The following is a 19558-nucleotide window of genomic DNA, read 5'->3' as shown; positions in this document are numbered from 1 at the left end:
ATTTTAGTGAGTTTTATTTTGTTCAAATCAGCGTTTTAAAAAATTCAATCACATTTATTTAGGGTCCTACCTGATATTTATCCCTCAATCCAACACAAACACAGGTTATCTGGTCAATATTACATTGCTGTTTGTGGGAGCTTGCTGTGTGCAAATTGGCTGCCGTGTTTCCTATATTACAAGTGACTACACTTCAAAAGTACCTAACTGGTGTAAAGGGCTTTGGGATGTCCTGTGGCCATTAAAGGTGCTATACAAGTGCAAGTCTTTCTCTTCTCAAACTCAGAATGGCCGAAAACACTTCACTGTGAAGGTATTACTTACAAAGTACAGTCATTGCTGTTATGTAACCGGACGCAATAGTTAATCTGTTTCCAATAATGGGCTCACAACAGTAATAAATTAATGACCAGTTAATCTGTTTATAACGCCATTATGCAAAGCTGAAGCAAATTCTCAAAGGAAGAAAGTGATCTCATTGCAGGTAGTATTTAACTGAAAGGATTGCTTAATCTGGAACAGTTTACTAAATGAGGAATAATCTTTTCCGAGAGAAGCTCTGAGAAACTTAACATTCATTAGATTAGACACACTTAATAGCATGGTCTTTTTGCTGGTATACCACGACATTCGAAGGCTGCGGAGGTACCAGGCAGATTAGTGCAAGCACACAGCTGCAACTAGGAAAATATTTCACACGCTGGTCTTTTAAATCTATATAAGTTCTTTGAGTCATAGAGGTCCACAGCACAGAAAAAGGCCCTTCGGCCCATCGAGTCTGCGCCGGTCAAACAAGTACCTAACTATTCTAATCCCATTTTCCAGCACTAGGCCCATAGCCTTGTATGTCGCAGCATCGCAAATGCACATCCAAATACTTCTTAAACGTTATGAGGGTTTCTGCCTCGACCACCCTTTCAGGCAGTGAGTTCCAGATTCTCACCACCCTCTGGATGAAAAAATTCTTCCTCATCTCCTCTAAACCTCCTGCCCCTTACCTTAAATTTATGCCCCCTGGTTATTGCTCCCTCCACCAAGGGGAAAAATTCCTTCCTGTCTACCCTATCTATGCCCCTCAAAATTTTATACATCTCAATCAGGTCCCCCCTCAATCTCCTCTGCTCCAGGGAAAACAACCCCAGTCTATCCAATCTCTCCTCATAACTAAAACTCTCCAGCCCAGGCAACATCCTGGAAGGATCTCCTTTCCGATCCCCCTTTTTCCAATAATTTATATATATTTTTCTTTTCCCACCTACTTCCATTATTTTTAAATGTATTTCCATCTATTGTTTTATCTCTACCTTTTACCCTATTTCGATCCCTTCCCCCCCATCCCACCCCCACTAGGGCTATCTGTCCCTTGCTTGTCCTGCTTTCTACCCTTAATGTCACCATTAGCACATGTCTTAGCTAATATCACCATCGTCAACACCTCTTTGTCCTTTTGTCTATGACATCTTTTGGCAATCACTACTTATCACTGGCCCTCTATCCAGCTCTACCTGTCCCACCCCCCCTTAAACCAGCTTATATTTCACCTCTTTTCTATTTTTCCTTAGTTCTGATGACGAGTCATTCGGACTCGAAACGTTAACTGTCTTCCTCTCCGCAGATGCTGTCAGACCTGCTGAGTTTTTCCGGGTATTTTTGTTTTTGTTTTGGATTTCCAGCACCCACAGTTTTTTGCTTTTATCCTGGTAAATCTCTGCACTCTCTCAAGTACAATCACATCCTTCCTATAATGCGGATTCCAGAACTGCACGCAATACTCTAGCTGTGGCCTAACCAGCATTTTATACAGTTCCAGCATAACCTCCCTGCTCTTATATTCTATGCCTTGACTAATTAAGGCAAGTATCCCATATGCCTTCGTAACCACCTGATCTACCTGTCCCGTTACCTTAAGGAACCGGTGGACATGCACACCAAGGTCTCTCTGATCCTCGGTACTTCCCAGGGTCCTACCATTCATCGTGTATTCCTGTGCCTTGTTTGTCCTGCCCAAGTGCATCATCTCACACTTATCCGGATTAAATTCCATTTGCCACTGATCATCCCATCTGACCAGCCCGTCTACATCCTCCTGTAATCTAAGGCTATCCTCTTCACTATTTACCAACCCACCAATTTTCATGTCATCCGTGAACTTACTGATCAACCCTCCTACATTCAAGTCTAAATCATTTATATATCCCACAAACAGCAAGGGACCCAACACCAATCCCTGTGGAACCCCACTGGACACAGGAATCCAGTCACAAAAACACCCCTTGACCATCACCCTCTGCTTCCTGCCACTCAGCCAATTCTGAATCCAATTTGCCAAATTGCCTGGATCCCATGGGCTCTTACCTTCATTATCAGTCTCCCATTTGGGACCTTATCAAATGCCTTGCTGAAGTCCAAGTAGACTACGTCAAATGCATTGTCCTCATCTACACACCTGGTCACCTCTTCGAAAAATTCAACCAAATTGGTCAGACATGACCTTCCCTTAACAAAAGCATGCTGACTGTCCTTGATTAATTCCTGTTTCTCCAAGTGTAGATTAATTCTGTCCCTCAGAATTGCTTCCAATTGTTTCCCTACCACTGAGGTTAGACTGACTGACCTCTAGTTCCCGGATTTATCCCTTCCTCCCTTCTTGAATAATGGCACCGCATTGGCTGTCCTCCAGTCCTCGGGCACCTCTCCTGTGGCCAGAGAGGTATTGAAAATTATTGCCAGCGCCGCTGCTATCTCCTCCCTTGCCTCACTCAACAACGTGGGATATATTTCATCCAGACATGGAGATTTATCTACTTTTTAGCCTGCCAGACCACTTAGAACCTCCTCCCTTTCTATGCTAATTTCTTTAATTATATCACAGTCCTTCTGCCTGATTTCCATACCCACGTCATCCCTCTCACTTGTGAACACCGACACAAAGTATTCATTTAGAACTCTACCTACGTCTTCCGGCTCCACACACAAATTACCACTATGGTCCTTAATGGGCCCTACTCTTTCCCTAGTTATCCTCTTGCTCTTAATGTACTTGTAAAATAACTTTGGGTTTTCTTTTATTTTACCTGCCAATGTTTTTTCATGCCCCCTTTTTGCTCTCCTAATTTCCTTTTTAAGTTCCCCCTATACATTCTATACTCCTCTAGGGCTTCCGCTGTTTTGAGCCCTCGGTATCTGCCATAAACCTCCCTTTTTCTCTTTAGCCAATCCTGTATATCCCTTGACATCCATGGTTCCCTGGATTTGTTGGTCCCACCCTTTGTCTTTACTGGAATATGTTGGCAGTGTTCTCTCCCTATATCCTTCTTGAATGAGTCCCACTGCTCTGACGCAGATTTACCTAAAAGTAGTTGCTCCCATCCACTCTGGCCAAATCATATCTGATCTTATTAAAATCGGCCTTCCCCCAATTTAGAACTCTGATTTCTGGCCCACCCTTGTCCTTTTCCATAACAACCTTGAATCTAAGAGTTATGATCACTATCTGCAAAGGCTCCCCCATTGCTACCTCTATCACTTGCCTGGCTTCATTCCTTAAAATTAAGCCCAGGACCATCCCCTCTCTTGTAGGGCCTTCTATGTACTGGTTTAAAAAACTCTCCTGGATTCTTATTTTAAAAATGGTAACTATTCTAATTGGCACAGTTCAAAAATATGAATACAAGTGACAGGGGAACACAAAAGGGACGGAGACTGTATAAACTTTACATAACTGGGACAGAAGTACATTACATAAGAGAAATGAGCCTTTTTCTACTTTGGGACAAACTTGAAGAGACTGGAGATGGACTATTGCACTATTTATGGTTCATACATCATTTATTACAAACTCTGTACAATTCAGGGGTCTCAGCAATTAAGCTAATGGTTAAACAGTGACAGCTTGAGTTTTGACAATGACTTATAAACTTTAGTGCTACAAATTTTAATGAACATTGCTTCTATTAACATTGGAAGTGTTTTTTTTTTAAAACAACGTCAGGACATCCCAAAGCGCTTTACAACAAATGCAAGCAAGTACAGAAGCAGGGAAAGGGGTGGGTAGAAAAATAAAAGGGAGGTTAGTGATGGGATGGAGGGTAGGAGCAACAAGCAGTATAGTACAGTCAACGCTGTAATGCAGGAAACACGGAAACAAATTTGCATAAAGGAAGGTCTCTCAGATAGCAATGACAATGAAAAGTCTGCTTTAATGGCGTTGGTTAAGGGACAGACATTGGCCAGGTAATTTCCCCCCCCACCCCCAATCTCCCTTCTTAAGATTTTAAGCTGGCTCTCTGCTACATTTTAATTGAAAGCATTTTCGTCAGCGTTTTCCATTTTGCACTCATTATCCCAAGATTTATCACCCATTCAATTTAAACTTAAAAGCTGGTTTGTTACACAGAAAAACTCATCTCTTTCAAAAGCACAGACAGAGGTAAAGGAAGCCAGAGTCATAGTCACACAGGGTGTAGCTTTGACCCAGCCAATCTCCACAATGTGGGCAGGATCGAAACTAAGAAAAACAGAATTACCTAGATTTCCAGCATCCGCAGTAGTTTTTTGTTTTTATCGAAACTAAGAAAGATCATTTCACAAAATGGGATACCAAATTAAACTTTGAAAGAAAACTTATCTTAAGAAATGGGTGAACACTTGACTTGCATATGCCCGATTTTAACCGCTGCACCACTGACGACCATGCCTTCAGCTGCCCAAGCTCTGGAATTTGCTCCTTAAATGTCCCTTTCTTCCTTTAAGATGCTCCTTAAAACTTACCTCATATCTCCTTATGTGGCTGGCTGTCAGATTTTGTTTAATAACACTCCTGTGAAGCATCTTGGAACTATTTGCCACATTCAAGGCACAATATAAAATACTAGTTGTTGCTGTTGAAGGGGAGAAAATTTGAAGTGCTATGGTGACTAATCGGGTAGCTCTTTCAAAGAGCTGGCACCAGCAAGATGGACCAAATGGCCTCTGTGTTGTACGACAGTGAGCAAGTGAAGATCTTTGAAGTCCCTGAAAAATTCTTTTCCTTCACGTTTTGAAATGAAGGAAAGTTGTAATCACCTGTTCTCAGCAAGGGGCGCACCATTATAAAATCTAAAATCTTACCAGCTATCGCAGTACAGCAAATATATTTGTAAAGCATCATTGTCTAGGTTCTTTTAAACTAAATAATCTTCGTAGTTACCCTGAGGGCTACAGTACATAAAGTACCCCAGTTCTTCTGCCATCTGCTGGCACTCTTGGGTAGTACAAATAAGGAACTATGAACAGAAAAATGACAGCACTATCTGATATTTTCTTGCGTGTTTGCTCCACCTGTTCCTTTTACCTATTTCCTAATTCTATTAGAATGTTTGCTGATCATTCAGTCCTGACTTTCTTAAACTTGTCCCCCTCTCTCTCTCTCTACAGATGCTGAAAACTTTCCTCACAATTATTCAATGCCGACTTGGTTTTTCTCTATCATCTCTGCTTCATTCCAGAAAACGCACAGCAGGGGCACCAGCAACTGTGAAAAGACAATACAGGATAACATTTCAAGTGGGGACCTTCTACCAGTTCCGAGAAATTAATATTTTGGCTTTAGGTCTCTTGGTCTTCCCTCTCTACAGATGCCAACAAATGATGTGAAAGAGAAAATACTGAACATTGATGAACAAAGCCCATTTTATCCTGTGCCTGAGCAGCCTATGATCACTAAAAATAACTAGTACATTTTGTTAGAGCAATAAGAATTCACAGCTTGATTGGTGAACCCTCTACACATATTCAATTGATAAAATTAGTAAATTGAATCTAAAAAGAACCGGAAATGCTGTTGTTTAGAAATAAAAGCTGTTATATATTTATTTATTTATTCACTCATGGGATGTGGATGTCACTGGCTAGGCCAGCACTTATTTTCCATCTTTAACTGCCCTCGAGAAGGTGGGTGGGTCAGCCACCTTCTTGAACTGCTGCAGACCATGTAGTGCCAGTGCACGCACAGTGCTGTTGGAAGGGAGTTCCAGGATTTTGACCCAGCGGCAGTGAATGGACACAGATATAGTTTCAAGTCACGATGATGCGTGGCTTGGAGAACTTGCAGGTGGCTGTGTTCCCATGCACCTGCTGCCCTTGTCCTTCTAGGTGGTGGAGGCCGTGAGGTTAGAGGAAGCTGTCAAAGGAGCCTTGGTGAGTTGCTGCAGGGTTATCTTGTAGACGGTACACACTGCTGCCACTGTGCAGTTCAGCACATAAGGTTCATTGTCTCAGATTATGCTGGAGCACACTTAGAAAATCAGTATGATCAGACAAAGTCAACATGCTTTTATGAAAGGGCAATAGCATTTGCCAAATTTATTTTTTGAGGATGTAAATAGTAGGGTAGATGAAGGAGAGCTTGTAGATGTAATATACTTGGATTTCGATAAGGTGCACAAAAGGTTATTAGGCAGGATAAGGGCTCATGGAGCTGGGGTAATATATTAGCACGGATAGAGGATTGGCTAATGGACAGGAAGCACACAGTAGGCTTAAATGGGGCATTTTCATAATTGGCAGACTGTGCTGTGACTCGTGGAATGCCGCAAGGATCAGTGCTGTGGTCTCAGCTATTTACAATCTATATTAATGATGAAGAGACAGAGAGTAATGTATCTAGGTTTTCTAATGATACAAAGTTTGGTGGAAATAGTAGGAGAGACTAAGACCCGAGGGCACAGCCTCAGAGTAAAGGGAAGACTTTTTAGAACAGAGATGAGGAGAAACTTCTTTAGCCAGAGAGTGGTGAATCTATGGAATTCATTGCCACAGAAGGCTGTGGAGGCCAGGTCACTGAGTGTATTTACGACCGAGATAGATAGCTTCCTGATTGGTAAGGGGAACAAAGGTTACGGGGAGAAGGCGGGAGAATGGGGTTGAGAAACTTATCAGCCATGATTGAATGGCGGAGCAGACTTGATGGGCCGAATGGCCTCATTTCTGCTCCTATGTCTTATGGAAATATAGGCTGTGAGGAGGGCACAGAGAGGCTGCAAAGAGATACAGACAGGTTAAGTGAGCGAGTAACAAGATGGCAGATGGAGTAAAATGACAGGTTATTCACTTTGGTCATAAGAATAGAAAAGCAGAATATTTTTAAAAGCAGTGAAACTTATAAATGTTGATGGTCACAGAGACTTGGGTGCATTTGTATAAGGAACACAAAGTTAGCATGTTGGTGCAGCAAGCAATTAGGAAGGCAAATTGCATGTTGGCCTTTATTGCAGCGGAATTGGAGTACAGGAATAAAGAAGCCTTGCTACAATTGTACAGGGCTTTGGTGAGGTCACACTTGGAATACTGTGTGCAGTTTAGGTCTCCATATTTAAGGAAGGATATGCTTGCATTGGAGGCAGTACAGTGAAGGTTTGCTAGATTGATCCCTGGGATGAGAGGTTGTCCTATGACAAGAGGCTGAGTAAATTAAGCCTATATTCTCTGGCGTTTATTGAAACATACAAGATTTGGAAGGGGCGTGACAGGGTAGATACTGAGAGATTGTTTCCGCTGGCTGGGGAATCTAAAACATGCCGGCAGAGTCTCAGGATAAGGGGCTGATCACTTAAGACTGAGATGAGAAGAAATTTCTTCACTCAAGAGGGTTGTTGCTGCTCCATTGTTGAATATGTTTAAGGCTGGGATAGACAGATTTTTAGTCTCTCAGGAAATCAAAGTATATGGGGTGGGGGGGGGGGGGTGGTTGGCAGGAAAGTGGAGTTGAAGCTAAGGATCAGCCATGATGGTATTGCATGGCTCGACAGACCACATGGTCCTCTCCTGCTCCTATTTCTTGTGTGTTTGAGACGGGCGGTTTAAAAAATAAAACAGTAACAATTTGCACTTATAAAGCGCCTTTAATGTAGTAAAATGTCCCAAGACGCTTCAAAGCGGCAATTATCAGATAGAATTTGACTGGGGACAAAATAAGCAAACATTAGGGCAGGTGATCTAATGCTTGTGGTTAAAGTGGTAAGTTTTAAGGAGTGTCTTAAAAGGAGAGACAGGTGGGGAGGTTTAGCAGGGGAATTCCAAAAATGAGGGCCTCAGCAGTTAAAGGCAGAGCCTTCAAAAGGTGGAGCAATTAAAATCAGGGATGTATAAATCTTGCCATATACAGGTTTAGGCGACTTATTGCACAGTTTCTCATGTGGTAATGCACTGCAGTGAATCTAAATACAGAGCTCACTTTCATTGCGGTAAAAGTGCTGAAAGATTACAAAAGCTACAAAGCAGACTGAACAAATCCTTCACTTTGGATTCGCAGTTCAGATTGATAGGAACAAATGAACTCACTAAAGGAATGCAAGGAGAGAGAAACTTCTCAAACATGTGTTTTACCATTAAATTTATTATTACCTGAGGTCCCTTAGATCACCCTTAAAAACCTGAAAACAATCAAATAAAACTTTGATCAGAAACCACGCTCTCCACTTTATATCAGATCAGTGACACTTAGATAGGACTGCTGCAAAGACACGTGCAACTAGTATATCTTAACGCAGGTTGGATGCGCAAAATCTGACACCCTCGGGACCGAGGCCATGCCGGGTTTTGAGTTTTCGACACCAGGGTTGGGTGGGGGGGGTCGAGGGTTGTTTGGGTTGACTCAGAGCGTGGGATTTACACCAACACGCCACTGTAAACAGAGCGTCAAAGCTGATCACTAGTCCAGTGCGCCACCAAGAACTAGTGCCCAGCTAAATTGTTCCAGTATTTGGTCAGTAAGTCCAAACTTCATTCAGCTGAACCAGTTAAAAATTGATCATCACATGGAGTATTTTCAAAAATGTCCGATTTTCAGGCAATTCTGGCGTTCAGGCAGCTGGATTTTGAACATCCAACCTGCACTGATAATGGTGAGTATTTTCGTCAACTGCACACCGCACCTAGCCTGAATTTGTTTTACAATGGCAAGGTTAACCTGGAAGCCTCACCACCTTTCAATATGCATGTTGCAATTACAGTGGAATTTTCCCATGGCCATCATTTGCTTCATATTTTTGATTAGCATAACGAGCGAGCTCCCATGTATTAACCACCGCCCTGCGCAGGACTGGATTTTTCCCCTCCTCTTAACTACGACCACAGTGCAAATTACACTCACCTCCTGCTTGAGCGATGTCTGTGGTAACCGCAGAGCTTCTCCGAGCAGCGTGTACATGCCCGCGACGATATAACTTAGCTGCTCCTCGGGTAGGTTCTCTGTCTCAGCGATGCTCCTCACAGACTCTCTGGAGTCTTTTCCTTCGAGCGAGTTAACAACCGCTACGAGACACAATTGTGCTCACCACAGTATTACTTTAGTTTAGAAAATTGGCTATTGCTAGAAGATTTTGTCTGCAGACATTAGTTTGCTTTAACGTTTTAAAAGGCACCCAAATTTGCACAAATTGCTTCCTGTTAACATTGTGATGTACTTACTGCACAACCTGTCCCACTGACGCACAGGAAAGCATTGAGCATTTTTAACAATGACAGTGGCTTTGTTCCACCACATTCCAGAAAGTTGCAATGAAAAGGCATTTTTTTTTTTTTTAAATAAAGAATAACAGAATCAAAGCTGAGTAATGCCACCCGTGTGTGAAAACAGTAAGAGGCTATGGGAGGGAGACAATACCACAGGAATGGGGAGGAGGAAGAAGAGTTTGAATCCATGGTTTTGAGGTGCTGGAATGAAACTAGAAGGATATGATGCAATTTAGGAAGCTGGTCATGTCGTGGTAAGTGAAGGCATTCCTTCTTCAAGTAGTGATAATGTCACTGGACTAGTAATCCAGAGAGCCCAGGTTAATGTTCTGGGAACACGGGTTCAAATCCCACCATGGTAGCTGGTGGAATTTAAATTCAATTAATAAATATGGAATTATAGAACTAGTCTCAGTGACGGTGAGCCATGACAATTATCATTGGTTGTTGTAAAAACCTATCTGGTTCACTAATGTCCTTTAGGGAAGGAAATCTGCTGTCCTTACCCGGTCTGGGCTACACGTGACTCCAGGACCACAGTAATGTTTGACTCTTAAAATGGCCCCTGAAATGGCCCAGCAAGCCACTCAGTTTAAAGGTGATTAGGGACGGGCAACAAATTTGTGTCAGTGATGCCCCCATCCCATGAGAATGAATTTGAAGAATAACGAACCTTGGTTCCAAAACAATAACGATATAGAGTGGAGAAAGAGATTGAGTTCTCAAGATGCCATCAAGCACAATAAAGAAGGGAAGATTCAAAGGAACAGTAAAGAGAATAACATAAGCAAAATAGAGGCAAGAGCAGCTGCATTGAGGGAGGTTGGAGGAGTCAATCATCACCTGCCTGAGGACAAACTTTTCCATAGAACCATAGAACACTACAGCACAGAAAACAGGCCATTCGGCCCTTCTAGTCTGTGCCAAAATATTTTTCCACTAGTCCCACTGACCTGCACCCAGTCCATAACCCTCCAGACCTCTCCCATCCACGTATCTATCCAATTTATTCTTAAAACTTAAGAGTGAGCCTGCATTTACCACTTCAGATGGTAGCTCGTTCCACACTCTCACCACTCTGAGTGAAGAAGTTCCCCCTAATGTTCCCCCTAAACCTTTCCCCTTTCACCCTAAAGCCATGTCCTCTTGTGTTTATTTCTCCTAATCTAAGTGGAAAGGGCCTACTCGCATTTACTCTGTCTATACCCCTCATAATTTTGTAAACTTCTATCAAATCTCCCCTCATTCTTCTACGCTCCAAGGAATAAAGTCCTAACCTGTTTAATCTTTCCCTGTAACTCAACTCCTTAAGACCTGGCAACATCCTTGTAAATCTCCTCTGCACTCTCTCAATCTTACTGATATCCTTCCTGTAGTTAGGCGACCAGAACTGCACACAATACTCCAAAGTTGGCCTCACCAATGTCTTATACAGCTTCACCATAACATCCCAACTCCTATACTCAATACTTTGATTTATGAAGGCCAGTATGCCAAAAGCTTTCTTTACAACCTTGTCTACCTGTGACGCCACTTTCAGGGAATTATGTATCTGAACTCCTAGATCCCTTTGTTCCTCCGCACTCCTCAGTGCCCTATCATTCACTGTGTATGTCCTACCTTGGTTTGTCCTTCCAAAATGCAACACCTCACACTTTTCTGCATTAAATTCCATCTGCCATTTTCTGGCCCATTTTTCCAGTCTGTCGAGATCCCTCTGCAAGCTTTGAAAGCCTTCCTCACTGTCCACAACGCCTCCAATCTTAGTGTCATCAGCAAACTTGCTGATCCAATTTACCACATTATCATCCAAATCATTGATATAGACAACAAACAACAATGGTCCCAGCACAGATCCCTGAGGCACACCACTAGTCACAGGCCTCCAGTCTGAGAAACAATCATCCACTACCACTCTCTGTCTTCTCCCACACAGCCAATTTTGAATCCAGTTTACAACCTCTCCATGGATACCAAGTGTCTGAACCTTCTGAACTAACCTCCCATGTGGGACCTTGTCAAAGGCCTTACTAAAGTCCATGTAGACAACATCCACAGCCTTTCCTTCATCTACATGCTAAGCCACGGGAGAGTGTTATTTCCAGTCATGGATGAACTTGGGATGTTGTAAAAAGGAAAAAGGGCTTTATTTATGTAGCACCTTTCACATCCTCTGGTGGTCCAAAAGGCTTTACCATCAGTTTACACACTGCAAGGATACACATACAGCACTGAGATCCATAATCTGTTTAGGTAACAAAGCCAAAAAAAAAATACAGTGCTGGAAAACACTCAGCAGATCAGGCAGCATCTGCAGAGAAAGAAACAGGGTTAATGCTTCGGGTTGGTGACCTTTTATCAGAACTGGAGGGTGTTAGATATTCAAAGTCTGTCTGACTGGCTGTATGTTTCTCACCATTTCAGATTTCTAGTGTATTGCTTTCAATGATATTGTTTGAAAAATAAATATTGTCCAGGACACCGGGGATAACTCTCCTGTGGAATAGTGTGGTGGGATCTTTTAAGTCAACCTGAGAGGGGAGATGGTGCCTTGATTTGTCGTCTAATTCAAAAGATGGCACCTCCAACAGAGCAGCTTGCTCCTGATTAAATCCTTAAGTGTCAGCCTGGATTCAGAGATAAAAGTTGTTGAAGGTGAAAAGGGATATTTGACATAAAAGAGGAAAGTTAAAATGCTGATGAAAATACATCAACTGTGACATGCAGACAATTCTGTGAAACCTGTAAATTTGATAGCTTGGCTGGGGGGGGGGCAGGCATCAGCTGTCCCTTAGTGCCACCCACCTCTCCCCCCAACAAATGATCCATGTATGTATGCATGTACGGGGAGTTCTTTACCCAGCATCAATAGCAGCAGGGGAACTGCTCTAGTTCTGGGAGAGAGATGTGTAAGCATTCAATCCCAGAGACAGGGCGGCTTCTCTGCCACTATGGATGCTGGGTAAAGACCTGCTGCCACCTCACGCTGACCTCAGCAGAATGAGGCGAGAAAGGGAGCAAGCTGCAAGAGGGGAGCGTCAACGATCCTGATTCAGTAGAAGTTCCAGATACCGCAGCTTTCTAACAGGATGTGTCCCCCTGCTTCAAGTTGTAAAAAGGCTGAGCGCATTGAAGGCTGTTCATAGTTTGTAATTTGCAAATGTCCATGGATTCAGACTGCTTTTTGTATATTTTACCACAAAAGTTCTCTGGGTCTCTGAATAAGTGCCTGTTATTATTTTGTAGATGGCTTTTGGGAGTATCTGCTTATACAGGTTTCACTTTGGACGTTATAATTATCTATCTTGAATTTTTTAAGATGCAAGAAAAATATCATTTGGCTTCCATTTTCTTAGAAAAATTACCAGCCCAGGTCATAAATATTAATACTCACCTTTGAGTATTTTTCTGAAGGTTTCTTTGTCTAAATCCTTCAGCTGTTTTACCATCAAGTCAACTTCTATTGGTGTTCTGGCCCCAAGGTAACAACTTCTGTGGGACATGCTAAAGCAAATAATATCACTGAATGAGAACACATCCACAAATCAACTAGCAAGAATAGATTAGGAACGGGAGTAGGTCATTTAGTCCTTCCAGCCTGTTCCGCCATTCAAATAGATAAAAGACTGATCTATATCTCAACTCCATCCACCAGCCTTGGTTATATAGCTCTTATAGCCTTACCCAACACAAGTTTATCAATCGGAGTTTGAAATTTTAATTGAAACCCAACCTCAACATCCTCTTTTTTTAGGGGGTGGGGGGGGGGAGAAAGAGAGAGAGAGAGAGAGAGAGAGAAAATGTCGTAAAAACCGTTTAGGGAAGGGAGGAAACCTGCCATCCTTATCTGACTCCAGATCCACAGCAACTGAGTGGCATAGCAAAGTCTAAAAGGAATTAAACCGGACGGATCACCCAGCATTGACCAACAGCAATTTCAGCCCTGTCCACCTTGCAAAGTCATCCTTCTTAGAGGCTAGTGCCAAAATTGGGAGAGCTGCCTCGCAGATCTGTCAACTAACAGCCAATCATACTCACGTAATCATACAGATAATGTCCCCAGGCACCATCATCACACTTGGGTATGTTCTGTCCCACCGGCAGGACAGACCCAGCAGAGGTGGTGGCACAGTGGTAGAGAGTCAGGAGGGAGTTGCCCTGGGAGTCCTCAACATCGACACCGGACCCCATGAAGTCTCATGGCATCAGGTTAAACATGGGCAAGGAAACCTCCTGCTGATTACCATATACCGCACCAGACCCCCTCTCCCCCTGCCCCATAGCTGATGACAGTACTCTTCCATGTTGACCACCACTTGGAGGAAGCACTGAGCATGGCAAGGGTGCAGAATGTACTTTGGATGGGGGACTTCCATGTCCATCACCAAGAGAGGCTCTGCAGCACCGCTACTGACCGAGCTGGCCAGGTCCTAAAGGACATGACTGCTAGATTGAGTCTGTGGCAGTTGGTGAGGGAACCAACAAGAGGGAAAAACATACTTGATCTCCTCCTCACCATGCTGCCTGTTGCAGATGCATCTGTCCATGACAGTATTAGTACCGCACAGTCCTTGTGGAGACGGAGTCCCGTCTTCACATTGAGGATACCCTCCATCTTGATGTGTGGCTCTACCACTGTGCTAAATGGGATAGATATTGAATAGATCTAGCAACTCAAGACTGGGCATCCATGAGGCACTGTGGGCCATCAGCAGCAGCAGAATTGTACTCGAACACAATCTGTAACCTCATGGCCCAGCATATCCCCCACTGTACCATTACCATCAAGACCGGGGATCAACCCTGGTTCAATGAAGAGTGCAGGAGGGCATGCCAGGAGCAGCACAAGGCATACCTAATAATGAGGTGTCAACCTGGTGTAGCTATAACACAGGACTACTTGCGTGTCAAACAACATAAGCAGCAAGTGATAAGCAGTGCTAAGCGATCCCAAAACCAACGGATCAGATCTAAGCTCTGCAGTCCAACCACACCCAGTCGTGAACAGTGGTGGACAATTAAACAACTCACTGGAGGAGGAGGCTCCACAAATATCCCCATCCTCAATGATGGGGGAGCCCAGCATATCAGTGCAAAAGATAAGGCTGAAGCATTTGCTACAATCTCCGAATGGACGATCTATCTCAGCCTCCTCCGGAGGTCCCCAGCAATACAGATGCCAGTCTTCAGCCAATTCAATTCACATAAAAACATAGAAAATAGGAAGAGTAGGTTATTCGGCCCTTTGAGCCTGCTCTGCCATTCAATATGATCATGGCTGATCCTCTATCTCAATGCCATACTCCTGTTCTCTCCCATACCTCTTGATGCCTTTAGTTGCTAGAAATCTATTTCCTTCTTAAATATATTCAGTGACTTGGCCTCCACAGCCTTCTGTGGTAGGGAATTCCACAGGTTCACCACCCTCTGAGCGAAGAGGTTTCTCCTCATCTCAGTGCTGAATGGCCTACCCTGTGTGACCCCTCATTCTAGACCCACCCTCCCAGCCAAAGGAAACATCATCCCTACATCCAGTCTGTCCAGCGCTGTTAGAATTTTATATGTTTCAATGTGATCCCCTCTCATTCTTCTAAACTCCAGTGAAAACGGGCCTAGACGATCCAATCTCTCCTCATACGACAATCCTGCCATCCCAGGAATCAGTCTGGTGAACCTTCGCTGCACTCCCTCTATGGCAAAACTGTACACACTACTCCAGGTGTAGTCTCACCAAGGCCCTGTAGTAAGACATCTGCAGTAAGACATCCTTACTCCTATACTCAAATACTCTTGCACTGAAGGCAAACATACCATTTGCCTTCTTAACTGCTGGCTGCACCTGCTTGCTTGCTTGCTTTCAGCGATTGGTGTACAGGGACACCCAGGTCCCTTTGTACATCAACATTTCCCAATCTATCACCATTTACATAATGCTCTGCCATTCTGTTTTTCCAACCGAAGTGGGTATCTTCACACTTATCCACGTTATACAGCATCTGCCACGTATTTGCCCACTCACTCAACTTGTCTAAATAAGCTCTTAACATCCTCCTCACCACTCATATTCCCACCAGGTTTTGGGTCGTCAGCAAAACTTGGAAATATTACATTTGGCTCCCTTATTCAAATCATTGATATATATTGTGAATAGCTGGGGCCCAAGCACTGATCCCTGCAGCACCCCACTAGTCACTGCCTGCCAAGACTCATTTATCCCTATTCTGTTCCCTGTCTGCAAACCAATTCTCAATCCATGCCAATATATTATTCCCAATTCCACGTGCTTTAATTTTAACCTAACCTCTTATGTGGGACTTCATCAAAAGCTTTCTGAAAATCCAAATACACCACTTCCACTGGTTCTCCCTTATCTATTCTGCTAGTTAAGTCCTCAAAAATCTCCAGTAGGTTTGTCAAACATGATTTCTCTTTCATAAATCCATGTTGACTTTGTCTAATCCCGTTGATATTTTCTAAGTATCCTGTTATCGCATCCTTTATAATAGACTTTAGCATTTTCCCTTCTACTGATCTGACTATTGAGTTATGAGTCTGCCATGCCCAGACGCTAACCTCTTATGGCAAAGAGACTCCATTGATACTCTTTCGAGTTATCAACAGTATTGCACCTCCAAAAGAATGATCGTTACTAGTTAGTCATTTCAGCCCTCACCTGCCAGTTTCCAGAAATTCCTCATGAGCAGAATGCTGATTGACAGAACTAAGGATAACACAAAGAAGTGCCTCATCACCAGTCTCCTGACCACAGTGTGTACACAAACTACACCCATGGTGGTGCCAGCATTGAGCAAGCTTCAGCTTGGTTCTCTGCTACACAATCAGGGGAGACAAAGAACACCCTGGATACATGAGTGAGTGTTCACATTCCCAGACTCTGGTAAATGCCTCCAAGCAACTTCATTACTTTAAAATGGTGATTAGACTGCACTACAACTTTGGGCAAGTCAGGCAACTTCATTCAATGAACAGCCACAACCAAAGGTTGCTGCAATTAAGTCATCACATAGGCCTCGGGAAATCCCAGAGCAGTTTACAGCCAATGAAATTTCTGAAGTATAGTTACAGTTGGGATGTAGGAAACATGGCAGACTGTTTGCACATTGCGAGTTGTCACAATCTGCATTGCAACAATGACTAGATAATCTGTTTTACCCCTCAATCAACATCAAAAATATTGAGCAGGACACCAGGGATAACTTGCCCTACCTTCTTCAAAACAATGCCATGGGATCTTTCATATCCATTCGAGGGTATCAGTTTAATGTCTCATCTGAAAGACAGCATCTCCAAAAGTGCAGCACTCAGATAATCATCTAATGCCCTCTTGAATGCCTCAACTGAACCTGCCTCCACCACACTTCCAGGCAGTGCTTTCCAGACTCAAACCATTCGCTGTGTGAGAAAGTTTTTCCTCACATCACATTTGCTTCTTTTGCAAATCACTTTAAAACTGTGCCCCCTCGTTCTCAGTCCTCTTAGAAGCAGGGACAGTTTCTCCCTAACTGCTCTGTCCAGACCCCTCATCATTTTGAGCATATCTATCAAATCTCTTAGCCTACCCCTCTCCAAGGAGAGCAGTCCCAACCTCTCCCATCTATCTTCACAACTGAAGTTTCTCATCCCTGGGACCATTCTTGTAAACCTCTTCTACCCTCTCTCCTATGTGTTCACATCTTTCCTATAGTGCGGGACCCAGAACTGTACACAATATTCCAGCTGAGATCTAACTAGTGTCTTATATACGCTCAGCATAACCTCCCTGCTCTTGTACTCTATGCCCCTATACTAATGAAGCCCAGGATACTATAGACTAATTGCTCTTTCCGCCTGTCCTGCCCCCTTCAATGATCTATGCACATGTACACCCAGGTCCCTCTGCTCCTACATACCCTAAATAATCATACCCCTTATTTTATACTTTCTCTCAATGTTCCTGCTACCAAAATGCAGCACCTCACACTTCTCATATTGAACTTCTCCTGTCATCCATCCCACTCCCTCAGCACTGGAATGCCAGACTAGATTTTTGCGCCCAAGCCCTGCAGAGGGACTTGAAACAACCGAATCGGAGGGAATGACGCTACCAACTGGGCCACTGGTGAAACCTGCTCTTGTTGCAAGGCCCAGGACCACGGCCCTCAGTGTTAACCACGCAGCACCTGTACACAGGCCGTTTCTCAGCGTCCCTGGGTGCAGTGATACAGGCCCCTTCACCAGGAGAATTCAGGGCCCTGAGGGAGAGGGAAGATCAAACTTAAAACCCAGACAGAGGGTGAACTTACTTCTCCAACTCGCCTACACCACTGCCCACAGGCTTCACACTCGCACTTCCGCCCCGCTCATTACCTCATATCCGCTCCGCCGCTTTCTTACTGGCTGACCGCATTTCCGCCCCTCTCACTACCTCACATCCGCTCCACGGGTCCTGCTGCTCGCTGACAGATCATCCACCCCCCTCCTATGACCTCACATCCGTTCCGCTATCTTCCCCTCACCCCCACCCCCATTTCGGACCGCATTTCCGCCCCGCTCATTACCTCACATCCGCGCCGCGGATCCTGCTGCTCGCTGACAGATCATCCATCCCGCCATGACCTCACATCCGTTCCGCTAGCTTCCCCTTCCCCCCCTCCGCCTTTTCGGACCGCATTTCCGCCCCCCTTCATTACCTCATATCCGCTCCCGCACTCGCCGACTGCACTTCCGCCCTGTGCCTTGCTTCACATCCGCTCCGCCGGTTCCTTCTCCTCACTAACGTCCGCCCCGCTTATTACCTCACATCCGTTCAGCTAGTTTCCCCCGCCTCCCACCACTCGGACCGCATTTCCGCCCCGCTCATTACCTCACATCCGCCGGTCCAGTTTGCCCTGAGTTTGCAGGTTAGTGGATTTACAATCCCACTTTGAATCTTACGTGTCAAAGACCATTTTGAGGATTAAATGATTCCTTCTGAATGGGCAGACCATTTAATTAGTTTATGTGGATAAAATGGAGCCTTCTGGCCCTATTGAATTTGTTTTTAGCATCCGATAGTAATTCAAATCAGCTTCATGGGATTAATATACCCACAGAATGAGGCCGTTCAGCCCGTCACGTCGATGCTGTCCCCCTGAAGAAACAACATATCTAGTGCCAGGCCCTGCAGATTTTCCCTTTTTCAGATAATGATCTAAATTCCCTTCAGTGGACCTGCTCCACCACATGCTGAGGTAGTGCATTCCTCATCCCAACCACTCCCCTCTTTGCTGCGCATAAAAACCGTTTTTCCTCATTGTCACCCACTGCTTCCTTTGTCAATTAACTTCAATCTGTGCCCTCTGCTTCTCTATCCTTCCACCAATGGGAACTAGTCTCTTCCTATCTACTCTGTCCAGACCCTGATGACTTTGAACGCCTTTTGTCAAATCTCCTCTCAACCTTCTCTCCTCCAAGGACAACAGTCCCAAGTTCTTTCAAACTATCTACATGACTGAAGTTCCCCATCGCTGGAACCGTCCTCGTGAACCCTTTCTGTGCTCTCTCTCTCTCTCTCTCTGGCGCCCTTCACATCCTTCCTAAAGTGTGGTGCCTAGAGCCAGAGGTAATACAGCAGCTGAGGACGAACTCTAAAACAAATTTATATAGTTTAAATTTGGTCACGTTATTGGCCGGTCCTTGTATACAGATTATCTGTTTTCTTCACTCCAGAAAGCACACTGAAAAAGTGTTATGGTGCATGCACAATACTTCAGGACATTTTGAGGCAGTGTAGAAATGCATGTCCTTTTCCACATTTTTCTATGTAACATTAGTGAATATACTTCAAAAATAATTTATTGGAAGTAAAATCCTGTGGGATGCCCTGAGGGTAAAAGATAAAAGACAAGTTCTTTCAACTTCTACACTTGGTGCAGAAGATGAACATTTTAGTTAAAACTTGTGGGAGACATTTCTTGATGTATCGAATTACTAATTGAATTCCTGCACTGAGATTTTTCTCTTACTAATTGTTAATATTCCATTAATGATTATTTAAGAAATGTTTGCATTAAAGATTATTATTACA

At 43.9% G+C, this 19558-nt stretch overlaps 1 protein-coding gene across 6 annotated transcripts in view; it reads right to left on the bottom strand.

The window, feature by feature from the left end:
* commd5 (COMM domain containing 5) overlaps nt 1-18275 on the bottom strand; it is a 34260-nt gene extending 15985 nt beyond the window's left edge. Inside the window, exons 1-4 of one of the 6 annotated variants that reach the window (XM_078536220.1) lie at nt 18183-18275; nt 12887-12996; nt 9131-9309; nt 8383-8411 (exon numbers count right to left, since the gene is read on the bottom strand). In XM_078536220.1, the coding sequence (XP_078392346.1) occupies nt 8383-8411; nt 9131-9309; nt 12887-12996; nt 18183-18187 (323 nt within the window). In that variant the 5' untranslated portion in view covers nt 18188-18275. The other 5 variants (XM_078536223.1, XM_078536221.1, XM_078536224.1 and 2 more) reach the window with 5 other exon arrangements.
* Nucleotides 18276-19558: the final 1283 nt, after the last annotated feature.

Source organism: Cetorhinus maximus, unplaced genomic scaffold (genome assembly GCF_964194155.1).
Source record: "Cetorhinus maximus unplaced genomic scaffold, sCetMax3.hap1.1 HAP1_SCAFFOLD_1002, whole genome shotgun sequence".
In the NCBI taxonomy this organism is placed as follows: domain Eukaryota; kingdom Metazoa; phylum Chordata; class Chondrichthyes; order Lamniformes; family Cetorhinidae; genus Cetorhinus; species Cetorhinus maximus.
Note: the sequence above shows the minus strand (reverse complement) of the source record. Positions and strands in the feature narration are given on the sequence as shown.